This window comes from Phyllobates terribilis, unplaced genomic scaffold (genome assembly GCF_046119375.1).
Source record: "Phyllobates terribilis strain yellow unplaced genomic scaffold, ASM4611937v1 Scaffold_4__5_contigs__length_816908805, whole genome shotgun sequence".
Lineage (NCBI taxonomy): Eukaryota > Metazoa > Chordata > Amphibia > Anura > Dendrobatidae > Phyllobates > Phyllobates terribilis.
This window is the reverse complement of record NW_027362764.1, coordinates 567,129,347-567,149,791: the sequence shown is the minus strand read 5'-3', so window position 1 is coordinate 567,149,791 and position 20,445 is coordinate 567,129,347. Positions and strand designations below refer to the sequence as shown.

At 42.0% G+C, this 20,445-nt stretch overlaps 1 protein-coding gene across 1 annotated transcript in view; it reads right to left on the bottom strand.

The window, feature by feature from the left end:
* LAMA1 (laminin subunit alpha 1) overlaps positions 1–19,736 on the bottom strand; it is a 264,311-nt gene extending 244,575 nt beyond the window's left edge. The window contains exon 1 of the mRNA XM_073679061.1: positions 19,411–19,736. Within this exon, the coding sequence (XP_073535162.1) occupies positions 19,411–19,471 (61 nt within the window). The 5' untranslated portion in view covers positions 19,472–19,736. The remainder of the gene's footprint in view (positions 1–19,410) is intronic.
* Positions 19,737–20,445: the final 709 nt, after the last annotated feature.

The following is a 20,445-nucleotide window of genomic DNA, read 5'->3' as shown; positions in this document are numbered from 1 at the left end:
ACATTTAATAGGAAAAAATATATAGATGGGAATGCTTCTTTAAGCAGTTCAGACCTGTGAAGTGAAAATTGAACATGGAGCAGTGACAATTATCTCCTGTAGGTAATAGCCTTTGTTGCTACCCAGATTTACACATTGGATATTGTCCGCTATTTTTCCAATCAATTTTCTCTATAATACCATGTGTGGGGTTATCACTCAGCCCAAATTAGTATCTAGATAAATGATATCTATTCAAGAGTAACATATGTAGAAAATAAGAGTCCTGAAATCATTGACAGTAATAGTAGTGATAATCATCAGCATCATTATGAAGAACATGTGCATCAGCTTGTAAAGAAATTTGGATCCTACTTAGAAATCCAATATTGTCCTCTGGAAAGCATCCAATATCCCATATGTAACCGCATTTTACAGAGTTCATCACAAGAACAAAGAGTAACTACACAACTTATTAACTATAGTTTTAACAGATATCCTATAGGTTGAAACCCGAGTTGACAATTTTCAGGTTAATAACCAAAAGCAAGTAGGCTGTAAGGCAGAGTGATCACATCATTTGATGTTTCGGATAACACTAGGCTTATTCATGAATTGTCTAGACAGCTTCAAACAAAGGAGAACCACTGACTGCTAACAGCTGCAAATCCCCGAAAATGCTTTGTGTACCACTAACTGTAGGAACATCTGAAGGCACTAAAGCTTCCGTAAACTCCACTGAGTATTTCATGAATCTTTCCTATAGTTTCTGAGGTGAGAGAAAAAGGTTTGGTAACTGTCAGCAGCACTGTCTTGTGATATGAATAATGAAGATATAATGTAAATGAAAACTGGACGTATTAGTATGTATAACTCTTAAACTGGACAAACAGCTTGTGCTTCAATAATATTCTAAAAATTTTTTTTACTCACGGTGGAACGTGCAGCTGCAAGGCTTCTCCCTGCTCCTCATGGAGTTCTGCGGTCACCAGGGACGGGAGTCCGACAACCTCAGAGTAATTCCAGTGCTTAAATCAGGACCCCGCACCAGAGTGTTCCTACACTTCAGACTGAGTCCACTCCTGTCTGTGTGTGTTTAGATAGGCCGGGTCTCCCTCTGGACTACGCTGAGAATAAGAGTTCGGGTGGCGACTCCGCTCCTTCCGTCACCTGGTGGGATCCTCTGGGCCTGCCGTGCTTCCCTGACTAGGACATGAAGTAGCAAAGTCAGGTGTCGGGGGCCGGTACCCCTCTTGCAGCCGGAATCCCTCTGACTAGGCCAGAAAGCGAGGACAGGTGGCGTATACCGCTCCGTCTGCATCCCCCTGGGATCCTTTTGCGATGGAGCTACATTCCCAAGCTCCAGGCCTTCTTGGGTATGGACCTTGACCGGGTTGAGACATCAGTTAACTCCAACCCGCCCCTTTGACTCAAGGCCAGAGTATGAGGACCGTGTCTCCATCCACTGCAGGTTCACCCAGAAGCCACGTTCAGGGATGAAGATCACAATCAAAAGACCATGAGCCCAAGATGGCTGTTTATTAAATAAGAAATATTAAGTGTAAACTAAATGTGCGTCCTCCACCCTCACCCTCTACATGGTTCCCCCTATCTTTTGGTTCCCCAGTCTCCCATTTTCCGGGAGGGGCAGCACACTAGTGCCTATTAGCCCCCTCTGGTGGGAGAAGTGTGGTGTTGGATGTGGAGGTGGGGTCCTGACCATTGCACCGTTCTTACCTCGAAGGAGGGATACCACACCCCATTGAAGAGGTGCAGCATCCCTGTGGCGACCGAACCCCCAGGGGCGCCACACCCTCCATCGCACATTTTGTAAAGAAATGTATAAAATAGTGTGCAGGTGATCATAATGTAAACCCAACAAACTGTGTGCAACTGTATCTTGAAGAGTTGATGATGTTTCGAAGGCAAAGGGAGGTCACATCAAATTGATCTGATTTAGATTTCTCTTTTCTTCATTCACTTTGCATTTTAATTGATGAAAATAAACTTTTAACACAACTATTTTTAATAGCATACTTCTTTGCAGCATATGTGAGCACTTACTACATTTGGTGAAGACTATCTCTGACATGTTTTTCATTTTGAAGCCTTACATTTCTAAGAAAACATGGAACGGCCCTCTCCTGTAGTGAATCACATATGGACTTCCTGGAACCTGATTCACTAAAGAAGGTCAATTCACAACAGTACAGAAGGTAATAGATGTAAGAAGTTTGAAAGACTGATTAAAATGTCTCCACAAAACTATTAAAGCTCACTCATTCAAAAAGTAGTCAAAATTCCATTGTTGGGCAATGTTATCCAAGATCATACATGATCATAAAATTCCAAACCTGTTTCTGACAGCTACTTATGCATTTTTTAAGTAATATACCAAGGGAAGGGGTAAAACATTAGTTTTGATTATAAATTATAGCTTTTAAAATGTATAAAATCATTTAAACTAAGAAGCACAGGTAGCTAACCCAATGGGGGGTAGTCCGGTATGAGATTTTCAAATACCATATAAGGAAAATATGATTTTATAGAAAGGTCCTTATCTATTGTATTATGCAGAGTGGAGAACGGCTATAAAGAATGACTTTCACTCTGAAGGACTTAATGCTTGTGCCATTAGGCGAGATAGGTCTAAGATCTCTTCCAGAGGACAGCATTTTGACACTCGCCGGGAGTGGGATTCAGCCATTCTCCAAACTGGTTGTTAAACTGACAGCCGGCTCAGGAACCAGTAAAAGGCTGGCTCTCTGCTGTCTGCATTCAATTGTTACAATTGAAGCGCTTAGCATTGGAACTTTCAGGATCAGGGCGATGTGCACCAGTGTGATGTCATCAGTGTGAGGTCACATGATCACGCTGCTGACATCACTGCTGTACAAAGACAATAGGAGGGTTAGTGCTCCTTGGAGCCGAAGATACAAAGAAGTAATATGGGGCGGGGGAGTGCAGGCAGGTTGACACAACATGGGACAGTATAAAAGCATGGGAGGACATTGATTGGCTGCAGTGCTGTTGATTAAAGCCTACTTTGTTTTCTAGAAGTAACTAAGACTGTGGGCAGAAATATTTTTGGATGGCAACTACTCCTTTATAAGTGCTTACCAAGCTAGCATAACAATAGAAAATGTGATAACTGAAAAATATTACCATTACTCTCCTGTTAGAATCCCTCCTCCAGCACTAATGCTCCAGTAGTTTTCGACTCCTCAACAATCTTTGTCTCTGGATAATTCCATCATGATTGCCGCTGACATTCACTGGCCTCAGCTGTTTTGTGCCTTACAAAGACCTAAGGGGCCACCAGCGCATTGACACTGGAGTAGCAGCGGATTTAATGGGTGAGTACTGCTTTTTTCACATCTCTTGTAGTTATGCTACTCTTTAAAACTTCCAGAAAACTGTTATAAAGGGCACTGCATCACTAATGCTGCTGGGAGTCCTGTCTCCTGTAAAAAAAAACGTCTGAATTGTTGATACTGTCTGCTGTTAGTATATTCTGTATTATTGTCTGGTTTTGTGGGAAATGTTAGTATCGTTGGTTTTGCTAGTATTACTGGTATTGTCCGTATAGTCGGTATTCTCGGTACTGTCTGTATTGGTGAAATTGTCAGTACTGTCGGGATACTTGGTTTTATCAGTAATGTCAGTCTTGACGGTGTAGCTGGTATTGTCAGTACTGTCTGTATTGGCCAATTTATGCGCTAAGATTTCTCATGTATTTCTATTTTCTACAGCAGTAATGCTAGTCATATGTCATACTTCATATTTACATGCGCTAAAATTTCTCATTTATTTCTATTTTCTACAACAGTAATGCTATTCATATTTACCTACTTAGCATTGCAGAGTGCTACTTTGTTTGTTAATTGTATATGGAGATAGCAGCTCCTAGTAAGCACCTGTTCACACCTATTTCTTGTATTGGAAGTGCCGTCAGTTTTTTCTGTTTCTATGTTTAAGCTTTGACTGAGTACTCCACCCTGATGCCGCAGGTGTTTTTAATTGCAGTAGGATCTAACTTTCCCACACATAAGCAGATGGATGTCCCTTAGAGAGGTATTCACATTGGTAGGGTCCTGACATCGAGAAACACCTTATCGCGGCAGTCAGGTACACAAGAATTGGCCAATTTATGCGCTAAGATTTCTCATTTATTTCTATTTTCTACAGCAGTAATGCTATTCATATTTCATACTTCATATTTACATACTTAGCGTTGCAGAGTGCTACTTTGTTAATTGTATTGCGGATATTGTCAGTCTTGTCGGTATAGCTGGTATTGTCAATACTGTCTGTATTGCTGATATTGTCAGTCTTGTTGGTGTAACTGGTAGTAATAAATTATAATAATAATTTTTATTTTTATAGCGCCAACGTATTCAACAGCACTTTACAATTTTAGGGGGGCTTGTACAGACAAAAAAACGTTACAGAATAAGCATAACTCAGATATTAAAAGGGGTGAGGGCCCTGCTCGCATGCTTACAGTCTATAAGGAAATAGGGGAGACACAAAAGGTAAAATGTACATATATTGTATAATACAGCCATAATATGCTAAATAGGGTAAGTACTTAACACTATATGAACTGGTCGCCAGCTAATATGTGTACAGTCCAGTCCAGTTAAGGCGATAGGCCAGTCTAAAGAAATAGGTTTTTAGGGCACGCTTAAAACTGTGGGTATTGGGAATTTATCGAATTGTCCTGGGTAGTGCATTCCAAAGAATTGGCGCAGCACGCGAGAAATTTTGAAGACGGGAGTGGGAGGTTTGGATTATGGAGGATTTTAGTTTTAAGTCATTAGCAGAATGGAGGGCACGGGTAGGGTGGTAGATTGCGACGAGGGAGGAAATGTACAGTGGTGCTGAATCATGGAGAGCTTTGTGGGTAAGAGCGATAAGTTTATATTGAACTCTGTATCGGATAGGCAACCAGTGAAATGACTGGCAAAGGGAAGAGGCATCGGTGTATCGTATTGTCAGTAGTGTCTGTATTGCGGATATTGTCAGTCTTGTCGATATAGCTGGTATAGTCTGTAGTGTCTGTATTGCTGATATTGTAAGTCTTGTCGGTGTAGCTAGTATTGTCAGTACTGTCTGCATTGCTGATATTGTAAGTCTTGTCGGTGTAGCTAGTATTGTCAGTACTGTGAGTATTGCTGATATTGTCAGTCTTGTCGGTATAGCTGGTATTGTCAGTACTGTCTGTATTGCGGATATTGTCAGTCTTGTCGGTATAGCTGGTATTGTCAGTACTGTGTGTATTGCGGATATTGTCAGTCTTGCCGGTATAGCTGGTAATGTCAGTACTGTCGATATTGCTGATATTGTCAGTCTTGTCGGTATAGCTGGTATTGTCAGTACTGTGTGTTTTGCGGCTATTGTCAGTCTTGCCGGTATAGCTGGTATTGTGAGTACTGTCTGTGTTGCTGATATTGTAAGTCTTGTCAGTATAGCTGGTATTGTCAGTACTGTCTGTATTGCTGATATTGTAAGTCTTGTCGGTGTAGCTAGTATTGTCAGTACTGTCTGTATTGCGGATATTGTCAGTCTTGTCGGTATAGCTGGTATTGTCAGTACTGTCTGTATTGCGGATATTGTCAGTCTTGTCGGTATAGCTGGTATTGTCAGTACTGTGTGTTTTGCGGATATTGTCAGTCTTGTCGGTATAGCTGGTATTGTCAGTACTGTCTGTATTGCTGATATTGTAAGTCTTGTCAGTATAGCTGGTATTGTCAGTACTGTCTGTATTGCTGATATTGTAAGTCTTGTCGGTGTAGCTAGTATTGTCAGTACTGTCTGTATTGCGGATATTGTCAGTCTTGTCGGTATAGCTGGTATTGTCAGTACTGTGTGTATTGCGGATATTGTCAGTCTTGTCGGTATAGCTGGTATTGTCAGTACTGTCTGTATTGCTGATATTGTCAGTTTTGTCGGTATAGCAGGAATTGTCAGTACTGTGTGTATTGCGGATATTGTCAGTCTTGTCGGTATAGCTGGATTGTCAGTACTGTGTGTATTGCGGATATTGTCAGTCTTGTCGGTGTAGCTAGTATTGTCAGTACTGTGTGTATTGCTGATATTGTCAGTCTTGTTGGTATAGCTGGTATTGTCAGTACTGTGTGTATTGCTGATATTGTCAGTCTTATTGGTATAGCTGGTATTGTCAGTACTGTGTGTATTGCTGATATTATCAGTCTTGTTGGTATAGCTGGTATTGTCAGTACTGTGTGTATTGCGGATATTGACAGTCTTCTTGGTATAGATGGTATTGTCAGTAGTTACGCTCACGCCAGGACTGACTGGCGTGAGAGTGTGGTTAGTGATCCCACTGGACCATGAACCGAGGAGTGCCTGGAGGGGCGTGACTAAGTATCAACTCTGTCCGACCAAGGTCGCACGGCGGCTCAGTCGACTCCGTGAACCAGGGAGGAACCGAGCAGAGGGACCAGGTGCTACTCCAGGTCAGACCCTGGACACAGCTGTTGACTCACACCAGGGAATGCAGGAACGGGCAGGCACAGCTGGTATGCAGACAGATGGGTACTGGCAGGCACGGCTGGTATGCAGACAAGTGGGTACTGGCAGGCACGGCTTGTATGCAGACAGGCGGGTACTGGCAGACTTGGATGGTATGCAGACAGGCAGATACTGGCAGGTATGAACGCAGGCTGGATAGGGACCAGTACAGACTGGGATACAGGAACAGAGCCGCGGGTGCGGTGGACTAGCAGAGCAGAACTGCAGGTGCGGAGGACAAGCGGGGCAGAGCAGAGCGAAACCGCAGGTGCGGTGGACAAGCAGAGCAGAGCGAAACTGCAGATGCGGTGAACAAGCAGAGCAGAGCGAAACCGCAGGTGCAGTGGACAAGCAGAGCAGAACAGAGCAGATGGTGCAGGCAGACAGGACGGGGCTCAATTCACATGGAACAGACTGGAAAATACAGGAAGATAGTTAGAACACAGGAGGTAGATACGGAGGCAAGGAAACGGGACAAGCAGAACCAGATACACACAAGGTACTTACTATGAAGTAGCGAGTGGACACAAAACTCACAAACAGAAGTACAGAGGCAACGAGTTGGACTTAGGTGCTGGTTCAGACACTGCAGGAAAAGGGAAGGTTCGGACATAGAGACAAACAGGTAACGGGCTAGGACACAGTTCAGACAGGAACAAGATACAGAAACGAGCCTGGGAACTAAGCCCCCAGGGAGGCGGAAACAGACTAGAAGTCACAGATACAGGTAACAGGCCTGGGTATACAGCCCCCAGGGTGGCAGAAACAGACAAGATACAGGACAGGACCTGGCAACTCAGTTGCACAGAACACACTGTAAGAAAGTGTTGCTCAGGCACCTCCTACTGGGTGGAGGGGGTTTAAGTATCCAGTGACTCACAGCAATAGGCTGGGGAGGCATTAGGAGTGCGCACACAGTAACTACAAGAATCAGGCAGTAACCGTGCCGCTGCCCTAAGCAATCAGACAAGAGACACAACAGGTACTGGAGCAAAGTGTGCAGCCTGGATTGATAGGTAAGATGGCGGTCTTACATGGTGGGAGGTGGTAAGCCATGCCAGCACGCCGCCAGGGATGATACATCAGTACTGTGTGCATTGCGGATATTGTCAGTCTTGTTGGTATAGCTGGTATTTTCAGTACTGTGTGCATTGCGGATATTGTCAGTCTTGTCGGTATAGCTGGTATTGTCAGTACTGTGTGCATTGCGGATATTGTCAGTCTTGTCAGTAGAGCTGGTATTGTCAGTACTGTCTGTATTGCTAATATTGTCAGTCTTGTCGGTATAGCTGGTATTGTCAGTACTGTGTGTATTGCGGATATTGTCAGTCTTGTCGGTATAGCTGGTATTGTCAGTACTGTCTGTATTGCTGATATTGTCAGTCTTGTCGGTATAGCAGGTATTGTCAGTACTGTCTGTATTGCGGATATTGTCAGTCTTGTCGGTATAGCTGGATTGTCAGTACTGTGTGTATTGCGGATATTGTCAGTCTTGTCGGTGTAGCTAGTATTGTCAGTACTGTCTGTATTGCTGATATTGTCAGTCTTGTCGGTATAGCTGGCATTGTCAGTACTGTGTGTATTGCTGATATTGTCAGTCTTGTTGGTATAGCTGGTATTGTCAGTACTGTGTGTATTGCTGATATTGTCAGTCTTGTTGGTATGGCTGGTATTGTCTGTACTGTGTCTATTGCTGATATTGTCAGTCTTATTGGTATAGCTGGTATTGTCAGTACTGTGTGTATTGCTGATATTGTCAGTCTTGTTGCTATAGCTGGTATTGTCAGTACTGTGTGTATTGCTGATATTGTCAGTCTTGTTGCTATAGATGGTATTGTCAGTACTGTGTGTATTGCTGATATTGTCAGTCTTGTTGGTATGGCTGGTATTGTCAGTACTGTGTGTATTGCGGATATTGTAAGTCTTGTCGATATAGCTGGTATTGTCAGTACTGTGTGTATTGCGGATATTGTAAGTCTTGTCGGTATAGCTGGTATTGTCAGTACTGTGTGTATTGCGGATATTGTCAGTCTTGTCGGTATAGCTGGTATTGTCAGTACTGTGTGTATTGCTGATATTGTAAGTCTTGTCGGTATAGCTGGTATTGTCAGTACTGTGTGTATTGCTGATATTGTAAGTCTTGTCGGTATAGCTGGTATTGTCAGTACTGTGTGTATTGCTGATATTGTAAGTCTTGTCGGTATAGCTGGTATTGTCAGTACTGTGTGTATTGCTGATATTGTAAGTCTTGTCGGTATAGCTGGTATTGTCAGTACTGTGTGTATTGCTGATATTGTCAGTCTTGCCGGTATAGCTGGTATTGTCAGTCTTGCCGGTATAGCTGGTATTGTCAGTATTGTCAGTATTGCTGATATTGTAAGTCTTGTCGGTGTAGCTAGTATTGTCAGTACTGTCTGTATTGCTGATATTGTAAGTCTTGTCGGTGTAGCTAGTATTGTCAGTACTGTGTGTATTGCTGATATTGTCAGTCTTGTCGGTATAGCTGGTATTGTCAGTACTGTGTGTATTGCTGATATTGTCAGTCTTGTCGGTATAGCTAGTATTGTCAGTACTGTGTGTATTGCGGATATTGTCAGTCTTGTCGTTTTAGATGGTATTATCAGTACCGTCTCTATTGCTGATATTGTCAATCTTGCAGATATAGGTGGTTTTGTTAGCATGATTTTTTTTTCAAAATTGCAGCAAAAAACACACTGGCTATACTGTGGTAAATAAATGGCAACATGGCCGCCACACATGCCTATGAATCAATTAAAAAATGTTTTACGGCTGCACAGAGACTCTAACATGAGTGTTCCAACTTGACTAAAGCTTAAAGGTGTACCTAGGGGGATACCTAAGCTATTGCAAAGCAACATAATGAATCATAAGAACTATACTTTATTTATAATTGTAGGTATTTGCTAATATTATTATTATTATACCTATTACATATTGGGATACGATCTTGGAGATGGGAATATCTCTTTAAGTTTTGTATAGAAGGGGCGCCAAACTGAATTTTTGCAGAAAACCTAGATTCACTTCTGTTAAGGAGCACTGGGTAAAGACTGAATTTTTTAGTAGTGGCACCTCAAGAAAACTGAACACTTTCTGTCACAATTTGCAGCTGATGGGGGCCAAATACCAGAACACTCAGTTACTGGCTTCTGATTAAGGGATCTAAAGAAAAAAAAAGGATTGTCTAAACCCGATTACGCTTTCAAGCACATCATATAAAGCTGGTCATATGCTTGAGATATACCGCTGTTCCTCCAGGCCCCCCATACACATACATATTCAGCTTATTCAAGCACACGTGTTCTCAATAGGGAGAGGAGAATAAACCACTGCTCGTACTTCTGGGAAAGGTTTATTGTTTTTAGGAATAAAAGGATCAGGCATGTTGAAATTCAATATGCCTGACATTTCTTTCCTGACATCTGCATTTAAATGTCTGGACTAGTGTTGAGCCACTCCCGTAGTGTTCGGGTTCGGTTCGTCGAACACCGGGATGTTCGTGGAACTGTTCGTCAAACACCTTAGAACACTGTCGAACACCGTTAAAACCAATGGCAGGCAAATAAAAACACATAGAAAACACCTTCAAAGGTGTCCAAAAGCTGACAAACTGCTCAGAAGACACTCTCTTTAAAAAAGCCGGCCGGCAATTCAGCAGCGGTACCTGACAATTTAGAACAGAAAGAATAGAGCATCACACATCGATTAGATAGATAGAAACATGTCAGTCACATATATAAGAAGTACAGTGACAGTGTTGGTTACTGTACTTGTCATATAGTGTTAAAGGATTTATTTAAAAAAATAATGATGTTTTCATGCACCGTCTCTATAAAAAAGCCGGCCGGCAATTCAGCATCGGTACCCGACAATTTAGAATAGAAAGAATAGAGCATCACACATAGATTAGATAGATAGAAACATGTCAGTCACATATATAATAAGTACAGTGATAGTGTTGATTACTGTACTTGTCATTTAGTGTTAAAATAAAGTATTTATAAAAAAAAAAATTGGCGTGGGGTTCCCCGTAATTTTAGTCTCTAGCGGAGGTTAAGCAGACGGCTGGGGCAGATGTTTTAAGCCTGGGAAGGGGGTAATACCCACGGAGCTTCCCAGGCTACTAATATCAGCCCCCAGCTGAATACCTAGCCTTTACTAGCTATTAAAATGGGGGACCCCCCCAAAAAAAATGACGTGGGGTCCCCCCTATTTTAATAGCTAGCAAAGGCTAGGCAGACAGCTGGGGGCTGATATGAATAGCCCAGGAAGGGTGCCATGAATATTGGCCCCCTCCCAGGCTAGAAACACCAGCCGTCAGCCGCCCCAGAAATGGCACATCCATAGGATGCGCCAATTCTGGCACTTAGCCTCGCTCTTCCCACTGCCCTGTAGCGGTGGCAGTGGGGTAATAGGGCTGGGGTTGATGTCAGCTTATAATGCCAGCTGACATCAAGCCGAGGTTAGTAATGGAGAGGCGTCTATAAGACACCCCCATTACTAACCCCATAGTCAAAGTTACAAAAAAAAACACAAACACCCAGAATAAAGTCCTTTAATTGAAATAAATACACAATTCTTTATTGTTCTAAATTAAACCATACTTACAATCACGCCCATTCCAGCTGAAGCCAACGATCTCCTGCAATAAAAATAAAATAATAAACCAACATCATCCTTACCTTTCCATGGTTCCCAGGATGGCTCCAGCTCTGCTACATTCACATGACAGGCTGGGTCGCAGCCGAAAGCTGCCATCCTGCTTGCCATGCCGCAGACACTGAGAAGCGCAGGCATGCTTGCGCTCCTCAGTGTCTGGCTGTGACGGCATCCAGATGAGTCAAGTTCATGTCCAATGAACTCGGTTCACCTCATGCACGTCACTGACAGCGTGGGAGAATTCTCCTGCGCATGCGGTGAGCGTGAGAGAATTCTCCTGCGCTCACGGCAAGCGCAGGAGAATTTTCCCACGCTGTCAGTGACGTGCATGAGGTGAGCTGAGTGAATTGGGCAACCACTGTAATGCCACAACCACCATGGCTGTGGCATTACAGTGAGTGGCAGACAATCCCTGCATGATGTGAAAAAATCCAGTTACGCTTTTGGTGCACGAACAGTTATCGAACATAACCTCGAACAGCCGAATTTTTTGCAAATCGTTTGCATTCATCGAAAGACTCGAACACCGTCCAAACAGCTCGAATTTGAGATTGGCGAACAGTTCCAGTCGAACACCGCTCATCTCTAGTCTGGACCATACCATAAACATTAGACGGTTGGCTGGTCTCACTGAAATCTATGGTTCAGCCAACATTCATCTAATGTGTATGGGCACCTTAAGAATCATATTTAAAGGTTAGAATATTTAAAATGCAGGGAATATTAGGGAAATTATTACCTAACTGGAAATAATATTGTAGGATTAAAGGAAAGACTATGTGATGACGTGTCGTACAACAGTACGCCCCAGAAAAGTTGCACAACAAAAACATTTGGGCAACTTCATATTCGCATATGACTTGCTGACTTGTGTGCAATTTGAGACAGAAAATCCAACACATATCGAAACATTAGCAACACTGTGTTGCAGATCGTAATGCAACATCATAGGAAACCATGAGATGCGATACTGCAATTTTAGTGACACGCGACCTTCGCCTTACCTTCCCCACTAGGTAACGAGGAAAGCAAAAATATCATGTATGTATTTATATCATAAATGTGGACTCAATGAATGTACAGGGAACGTTTGCACACACCGTTTTTAAATACTAACAAAACTCTAATATATTCAAGGTCCTTCATTTAAAATATGTTGTTGGCCCTTTAAACCATAATCAAAGCATATAGGTTCATTTGTAAGCAGGATAATAGCTGAGGGGGTCATGTATGAGTGGCTGTGGAAAAATACATAAAAGCCCAGTATTACTCAAAGTTTAGGAACGGATGAAAGCAACAGTTTCCAGGACTGTCCATTCTTGTTAGATCTATGGAGAATTGTCCTGTTGCTGACAGCGTCTCAGCATGGCTGTAGGAATGCTACAGAGGAGCAGCTGTTTAGTATGGTAAATAATACGTGTGGACAGGAACAAAGATGCTTCCCAAGTGTGAAAGCAAACAGCAACAAGCAGTCAACAAACTCATGGCTTATCTCCATCCACTTTCACTGGCCATTAGAAAGAGAATGATGTCACAGCTGTGACCATACTGAGCAAACACTGTGGCCCAGAAATAATCATCTGAAGTCACTATCGCTGTATCTCATTAATAAGCAGATCAATTAACTGGAGAATTGAGAACAATTCATGACTAAGGGCCCCGTCACACTAAGCGATGCAGCAGCGATCCCGACAACGATACGACCTGTCAGGGATCGTTGCTGCATCGCTAATACATCGCTGGTGAGCTGTCAAACAGGCAGGCTCACCAGCGATCAGGGGAGCAGCGATATCGTGGAAAGAATCGTTCCACGATGTCCTGCTCCCGTTACCAGCCTGCTGCAAGCAGGAGCAGGCTGGTAACTATGGTAAACATCGGGTTACTAAGTGCGCGTGTGCCCCTAGTAACCCGCTGTTTACCATGGATACCACTCTGCTACGGTGCGCGGGAGCCTCCGCGCACCGTAGCAGAGTGGTATCCATGGTAAACAGCGGGTTACTAAGTGCGCGCGTGCCCCTAGTAACCCGATGTTTACCATAGTAACCAGCCAGATCGTTGGTCCCGCTGGTCACACACAGCGATGTGTGCTGGCCAGCGGGAGGCCAACGACCAAAAAATGGTCCAGGACACTTTGCAACGATCAGCGACCTCACAGCAGGGGCCTGATCGTTGCAAAGTGTCACACACAGCGACATCGCTGGTGAGGTCGCTGGTGAGTCACCAAAACCGTGACTCAGCAGCGATATCGCTATGTGAGACGGGGGCTTTATGACCTCTATAGTAATGTAACCGACAGCATCAGCTTTGTAATATATTATGAGAAATTGTATCAATGTATTGGAAGGGAAAACTGACATTGGTGGTCCATGAAAATGTGGCATGGCGAGTCTGCTGTTACTTGCCTACAGGGGTTGTCCGGTCCAAACCGATAAGTCTGCAGTGACTCTGTTTGACTGGAGACTTGTGGTGTCAGTAAGCCAAACCACCGACTCCAACTACAACTTCTCAATTTCGCTGACTTCCGACTCCACGACTCCGACTCAACAGCCCGACCTCACTACTGAGCGTGTACATAAAGTGCAGCACAGATTTATCTCAACTAAAAGCCCAAATCCTTAGATCAGGAACAGAACAGACATTTATAGGACATTTCGTAACTTTCCCAAATTCTTCTGAAAACATTTACAGCACATCCTGCATTGTATTACTGTACCCAATTTATTATATAGTTTAGGAGTCAGAGTCTGTCCATTTTATACCCACTCCAACTCTGACTCAGACTCTACCAAAATGGACACCGACTCCGACTCCACAGCCCTGCTTATGAATCCCCCCAGCGCACGCACTATGCGCTGCAGGGATTCGCTGGTTTCAGACCCAGGACCCAGGGTATGTATGAGTTATAGATATTGCCGGGTCTGAGTCCAGCGAATCCCCTCAGTGCACAGTGCCTGCGCTGGGGGGATTCATAAGTCTGCAGTCATACAGAGTGACTCCTTTAACTTCAGTTCACATTGCAGCCCATGAACACAACAGATATATTAACATTTACATACATATGGTGTCCATACACTATTAGGCTGAGACTTTATGGTGTAACAGCAATTCTCTGAAAAGTTGTGCAACCAAAAACATTTGTGCCAGAGTTCTGGTGGAATCTACTGCTTTTGAATTATATGGATATTCATTCATCTGCTGAGGAAATCTCTCCCGGGCTGCTACCTTACTCAGCAAAGTCAGCTGTTTGCTATGGTTGCCGACATGTGGAACTTTTCTCAGTAGTTAGATGGGTAAAAAGAAGACAAGTAAAAAGAACTATGATGAAATGACGCTGAACGTCCATTTTCTGGTAGAAATTTGGAGAAAAGTGATGCTTCACATGCAGACATGCATATAGCTAGGATCAAGCATAGCAGTGTTTCATGAAATGATGGCTAGATATCTCATGGCTGCTTGGTTGACCTTGACTACAGACTCCGCTATGAACAGGCTTGTTTCATTCAGTCATACATAGATCTTCTTTCAGAGTTTGTAATGATCCACATCATCATCCCATGTTCCCAAGATTACACCTCTAAAAGCACATTGTTACTTTCGCTAGAACACAGAAAACCATTAAAGTAATAAGTAATTTGCTCGGTATTCTTCTAGGATCGCAGTTTTGTACATTTTCCTGGTAAATAATTTTTCGAAATAACAAATATCCTTAGGCTAAGTTCACACAGAAGTTTTTGAAGGCAAAAAAATCCAACAGGTTTTTCAAGAGGAATTCACTTCAAGAAACTCGTTTTTTTAATTGTTTTTGAATATTTTTTTTTTCTAAAGTGTTTCCTAAAGCTGAATTGAACAGGTCATTCAAGCATTATTCCACACTGTTTTTTTTTAAACCTTTTGACTTAAAAGTGTTTAAGTTTGGAGTGGATTCCATAAGGAATCTGTCTTAACGAGACAGGTGATATTTTCAAAATCTCATTGGTAACAATGTTTAAAAACCTGCCTCATATGAACATCAATATGGATTTTCCTTTGAAATGAATAGGAAGAGTATTCATAGAGTATTTGGAGGGGTTATTAAAGAGGAATTTGGAGCAGATCCGTTTCAAAGTCCTCCTAAACAACCCTATGTGATCCTAGAATAAAGTTAGGTCTTCAGACAATCTAAGGCAACGTTGGGTATTTGGTGAGTTTTTTTACTTAAGTATTTGTAAGCCAAAACGAGGAGTGGGCGAATAATGCACAAATGGTGACGTGTTTCTATTATATTGGCTCACAAATACTGAGGTAAAAAACTCACCAAATACTCAACGTGTGCACGTGGCCTAAGTGTCTATAGCAGATCCAAGCTGACTTGTGGAATTAATGTTTAAACTTAGAAATATTTACATGTCATTTACTCTCACTCTCAAGGCCTTGATGGCCTTCAGGGTGGGGGGGAACTAATTCCACAGTATGTAATGAAGTGCGAAAGGGATTGTTTGTAGTCTTCATAATGAGAGTTTAGTTACATATATTACAAAATGAATATTTCACCTCTACATGAGAAGATGTCGGCGAAACCTGTAGGATCCCATAAAGCTTGCATCAAAGTATCTCAAGGTGTTGAATGCTTGAGCGCTTCAAACTCTAAAACTTAAGTGCTACTGGGCCATTAACTATCCGCAATCTACCAGGAAGGATGAGCTGAGGCCAATAGGTTCAGAGACATTCACAAAATGTGCACACCTCCCCCAAACATGTAGCCCAAGGCTATTCTTTAAAGAGTCATCTCCTATAGAGAACAAAGACCAGCTAATCCACAGCTGGTTTACATTACTGATAACACAATATGTAGTGATGATTTTCTTGCTATGTCTGTGTATACATATAAATAATATATGAGTTAGTATTTTCAATATTTTAAAACTAAGAATAAAAGAATACAAACGAGAAATAAAGATTTAATTTCCATTATCAGGAAGTTTTGTTGTTTTGAAGGGACGTTCACATAGATTTATAATATAAACCATATGGAGTCTATTTAATATAGAGAACTGTGGAATGAATGAAATTATGTTGAACCACAAATGTTAATTATATCATAATATATACAACATGGAGTATTGGGTTTCAATTTCCTCGCTACATGTTTTCATAGACTTTTTCACTGTGTAGGCAGTGAGAGGAAGAAATGATGAATTTTTTACTGGTATAGCTTAAGTATAGATAATCTATTTTTAGAATTAGAATTATTGTTACTTAAATGATATCTAAAAGCCCTACAATACTACAACACTAGACTCTATGCAACATATGCTGGAATGCCGAGATAATCCGTTATCATTCTCAGATACATTCCTCAGCAGGGGGGAGATAACATCTCAAACCTGGAATCGCATTTGGAAGCTATATGCAAGAAGGCTTAAAATGAGGTCTTGACTTTTCCATTTATTCTACGGCAATAATTCCATACCATGCTAGTGTGATTGTGAAGCAGGCAATTGAAAAGTAGATTTGATTATCTACAATTGTAATATGTACAATGACTGATGAAGAATTAGCCATTATGACCCCTTATAAGGGCTCATTGTTTATTTACATGGCTATTTCTCTCACGTATAAGAAAAACGGACCGAACAGAGTTTGATTAGAGTGTGGTCCAAGTACAATCAGTTTTTCTTGTAAGTGGAGAAAAAAAAGTTTCTCCACCTTCTGATGTTCTGTGAAAATTGGACCACACTGAAATGTTGTCTGATAGAGGTCCGATTTTTTTCACGGAGTCTCAACTTGCACTGCCGATTTTGATTGAATGCTTGGATCAAAATCGGACATCTCCTATATTTTCGGCGGACCACTTGGTCCAAGGAAAAAAATCGAACATGTCTCTCATATTTTCGGAGGACCACTCAGTCCGAGGAAAAATTTGGATATGTGCACAACCACATGGAGTATCTCTACCCTCCGTGGTTTTCAGATAGAGATATTCTATGGGGTTGTGCACATGTCCAATTTTCTCGTACAAGTGCTTTCATGGTTTTCAGATACTGATACGAGAAAATCGGACATGTGAATGAGACTAATAACATACAATTGACAAAAGCTGCAGATTTTTGTGCGCTCAGCCACAGGCATTATTAACACATCTCTATATAGCCTCATTAGACCTACATATCATTCGCCAATTTCAATGCATATGCTCATGTTGACAATTAAGGGGGTTGTCCGGTCTTAAGCTACAAGTCTGCGTGTTTGTGCAATGCAAGTGTACTGAGCGAGGCCGGATACAGTCTAGTTGGAATGTGGCTGGCAGTATGCAGATCACATACTTGCAGTCACATGACTGCCCACTCACGGAGTCAGCACCGGAGAATCCTCACAGTGCACGCAATATGAGGATTCACAAGTCTGCAGTCACATAGAATAGCTGCATATTGGTAGCCTAAGACCGGACAACCCCTTTAAGTAGAAAGTTAGCAAACTTTTGCAAGCCTGATGTGTCTACTGAGTAACACGGAAAGATTTTTCTTTAATAATGAAGTTAAAAAGGAAAAATAAAACAGCTGTACATAGTATATTAATTCCAGCTGTATGTAATGTGTTTTCTATTTTCTTTCGTGCGGAGCATATAATTTGTATTAAGTGTCAATTAGTTACCAGATTTTTATAGCTTTATAAGGGCTGGAAGCATTCTACTGAGTAATGAATCCACCTAGAAATCTCTTTCAATGGCATCTAACTTTTTATGGGAAGTTTTCTAAGTTGATGAAAGTTTTATCACCACATCACTGAAAAAGGTTATTTCTAAAAGAGGTCTAATTTGCTGCTAAAGTCTCTAGTATTATATCATTTAATGACATATACTTATAAATGTATGAATAGATAGACAAGACAAGATTGATAGATTGAAAGACAGGTAGATATAGATGGATAGATAGATAAATAGATAGATAGATAGATAGATAGATAGAATCTAGTTTCGGCTCTCAAATATGTCTGAGCTTTTCTTAAGCAAACGCTTGCATCCTGTTCACACTTTAAAGAGGTTTTCCATAAAAGTGGCTGTACAATCCATGGGATAGGTGGTAATTTATAGATTAGTTGGGATCATCTGACTGCTGGGACCTAAACCAATGGCCAGAACATTGGACTTTTTTCCCATTATCCCCTTGTAGAATGGATCGGTGGGGCACATGCTCCATTCATTCCCTAAGCGGCTTTTTCTGGCAGCCCCCTGGTGGCGGTTGGGCATGCACACCACTGCTCCTTTCTAATGGGGATAACAGTGTCTTGTTCTACTAACTGGTGCAAGTCCTAGAGGTTAGACCACCAGCAACCTATACGTTATCACCTATCCAGTGGATAGGTGATGATAACATATCTTCACTGGAAAATCCCTTTAAGTATAGTACTGCTTGCTTTTCTTTATAGATAGATAAATATAGATAGAGATAGAGACTAATATGGTTTTAGATCACCAGAAGTAGATCAATGAAAGATATACATGGAGTGATACAACTGGGAAAGAAGTTTGTCACTAACAGGTCTGATCTAACTTCCTGCTAAAGCTTCCAGTGTCTGGACATATACTAGATAGATGGATGATAGATAGATAGATGGATGATAGATAGATAGATAGATAGATAGATAGATAGATAGATAGATAGATAGATAGATAGGGAAATATAAAGATTGGGAGAGGGAGAGAGAGAATTGATACACATTATACAAATTAGATTGTCTTGTTTTCTTTTAAGTCATAAAATATTTATGCATAAAATGAATGCTATAACTATAGGATACAATACTCATACATCCTATGGGTACTCTCCATCACATACTGCAGGCATACAGCACTACACACAATGGACCACTGCAGTGTATGGACTTTCCTGATTACTTGTCCTTTTCCAGGCACTGACCATTCGGCAATGTGATGGTTGGTGACAATAAGTAACATCTGGAGAAGTCCATGTCCCCTCTGCCAGCAGCCTGGTGCAGCAGGATGTGGAGGTGACAATGCCTGGAGATCTGCAGTACAAGTGAGCAGCATTGTGCCCCATGGAGGGGCTGGGAAGCAGCTCATTCAGGAGGAGCAGTCACTATGGAGTAAACTTTCCTCATTCATTCATTCCAGTCATGCACTCCCTACCATAGGTGTCCCTACATCTCAGGCATAGGAGGGGGTTAAAAGTCCAAGGCATTGAAGTACAGGTACATGAAGCGATTGGCAGCGCTCACCTCTCAGCTGGCACTGGACCCCAGCACACAGCATCAGAACCAGCAGCAGCTGGCAGGACATGGCTCCTGGAGTTGGATGCAGGACAGGGGAGGGAGCCACTTATCTATCTGTCATCCGTGGTCAGGGTCCTGTGCACTCCCTGGCAGCAGCTCTGCAAATCACTACTTCTCATTCACAACCTTCTCCCATCCAAAGTCCTCCTGAGTGGGGGGAAGAGGGCAGTGGGATGAACCATGTAGTTACAGAAGGGGGTGTGCAGAGCAAACAAGCAGCCTCAGTGTCTCCATCTGTGTGTATTCTCATTGTGTGACCTGGAGCCTGTTATATAGTAAGGATCTGAGGAAGGCAGGCTGTGAGCTGTGGTGTCCTGAGATGGAGAATGAAGTATTAGCAGAAATATTCATCCCCTCCTCCCTCCAGGGAGATTTGGTGTGATCCAACAGTCTCCAGCACCCAGAGGAGACCCCATTTGTTGGATCATTATTTTGGGTTTCAATTGCTATGAGGTTACATAGCAATTCCATAATATATTTGCACAGCACTACATTTTAATTTTACATGGCCGTAATTATTTATTTATTATGCTCTACTTATATAGCGCCATCATATTCTGCAGCACTTTACAGACATTATTATCATTGTCCTCATTGGGGCTCACAATCTACATTCCCTATCAGTATGTCTTTACTATGTGGGAAGAAATCTAAGAACTTGGAGGAAACCCACGCAAACACAGGGAGAACATACAAACTCCTTGCAGATGTTGTCCTTGGTGGGATTTGAACTCAGGACCCCCAAGCAACAGTGCTAACCAAAGGTTATTATTATTGTATCTATCGCTCATGTTTTATTGGTTGCTAGCTCACAATACAACATATTGAATATAATGGACATTATTTGTCAGGTTTAGTTCAGTGTTTAATATAGTATGCTGATTAATGACATTTTTATCCATTTCAAATGGTTGTTCAACAAGGCGTTTAGCTGGCAGATCACTAATCAGCAACCATGTAGTGTCTAAGGACTTGTGCACA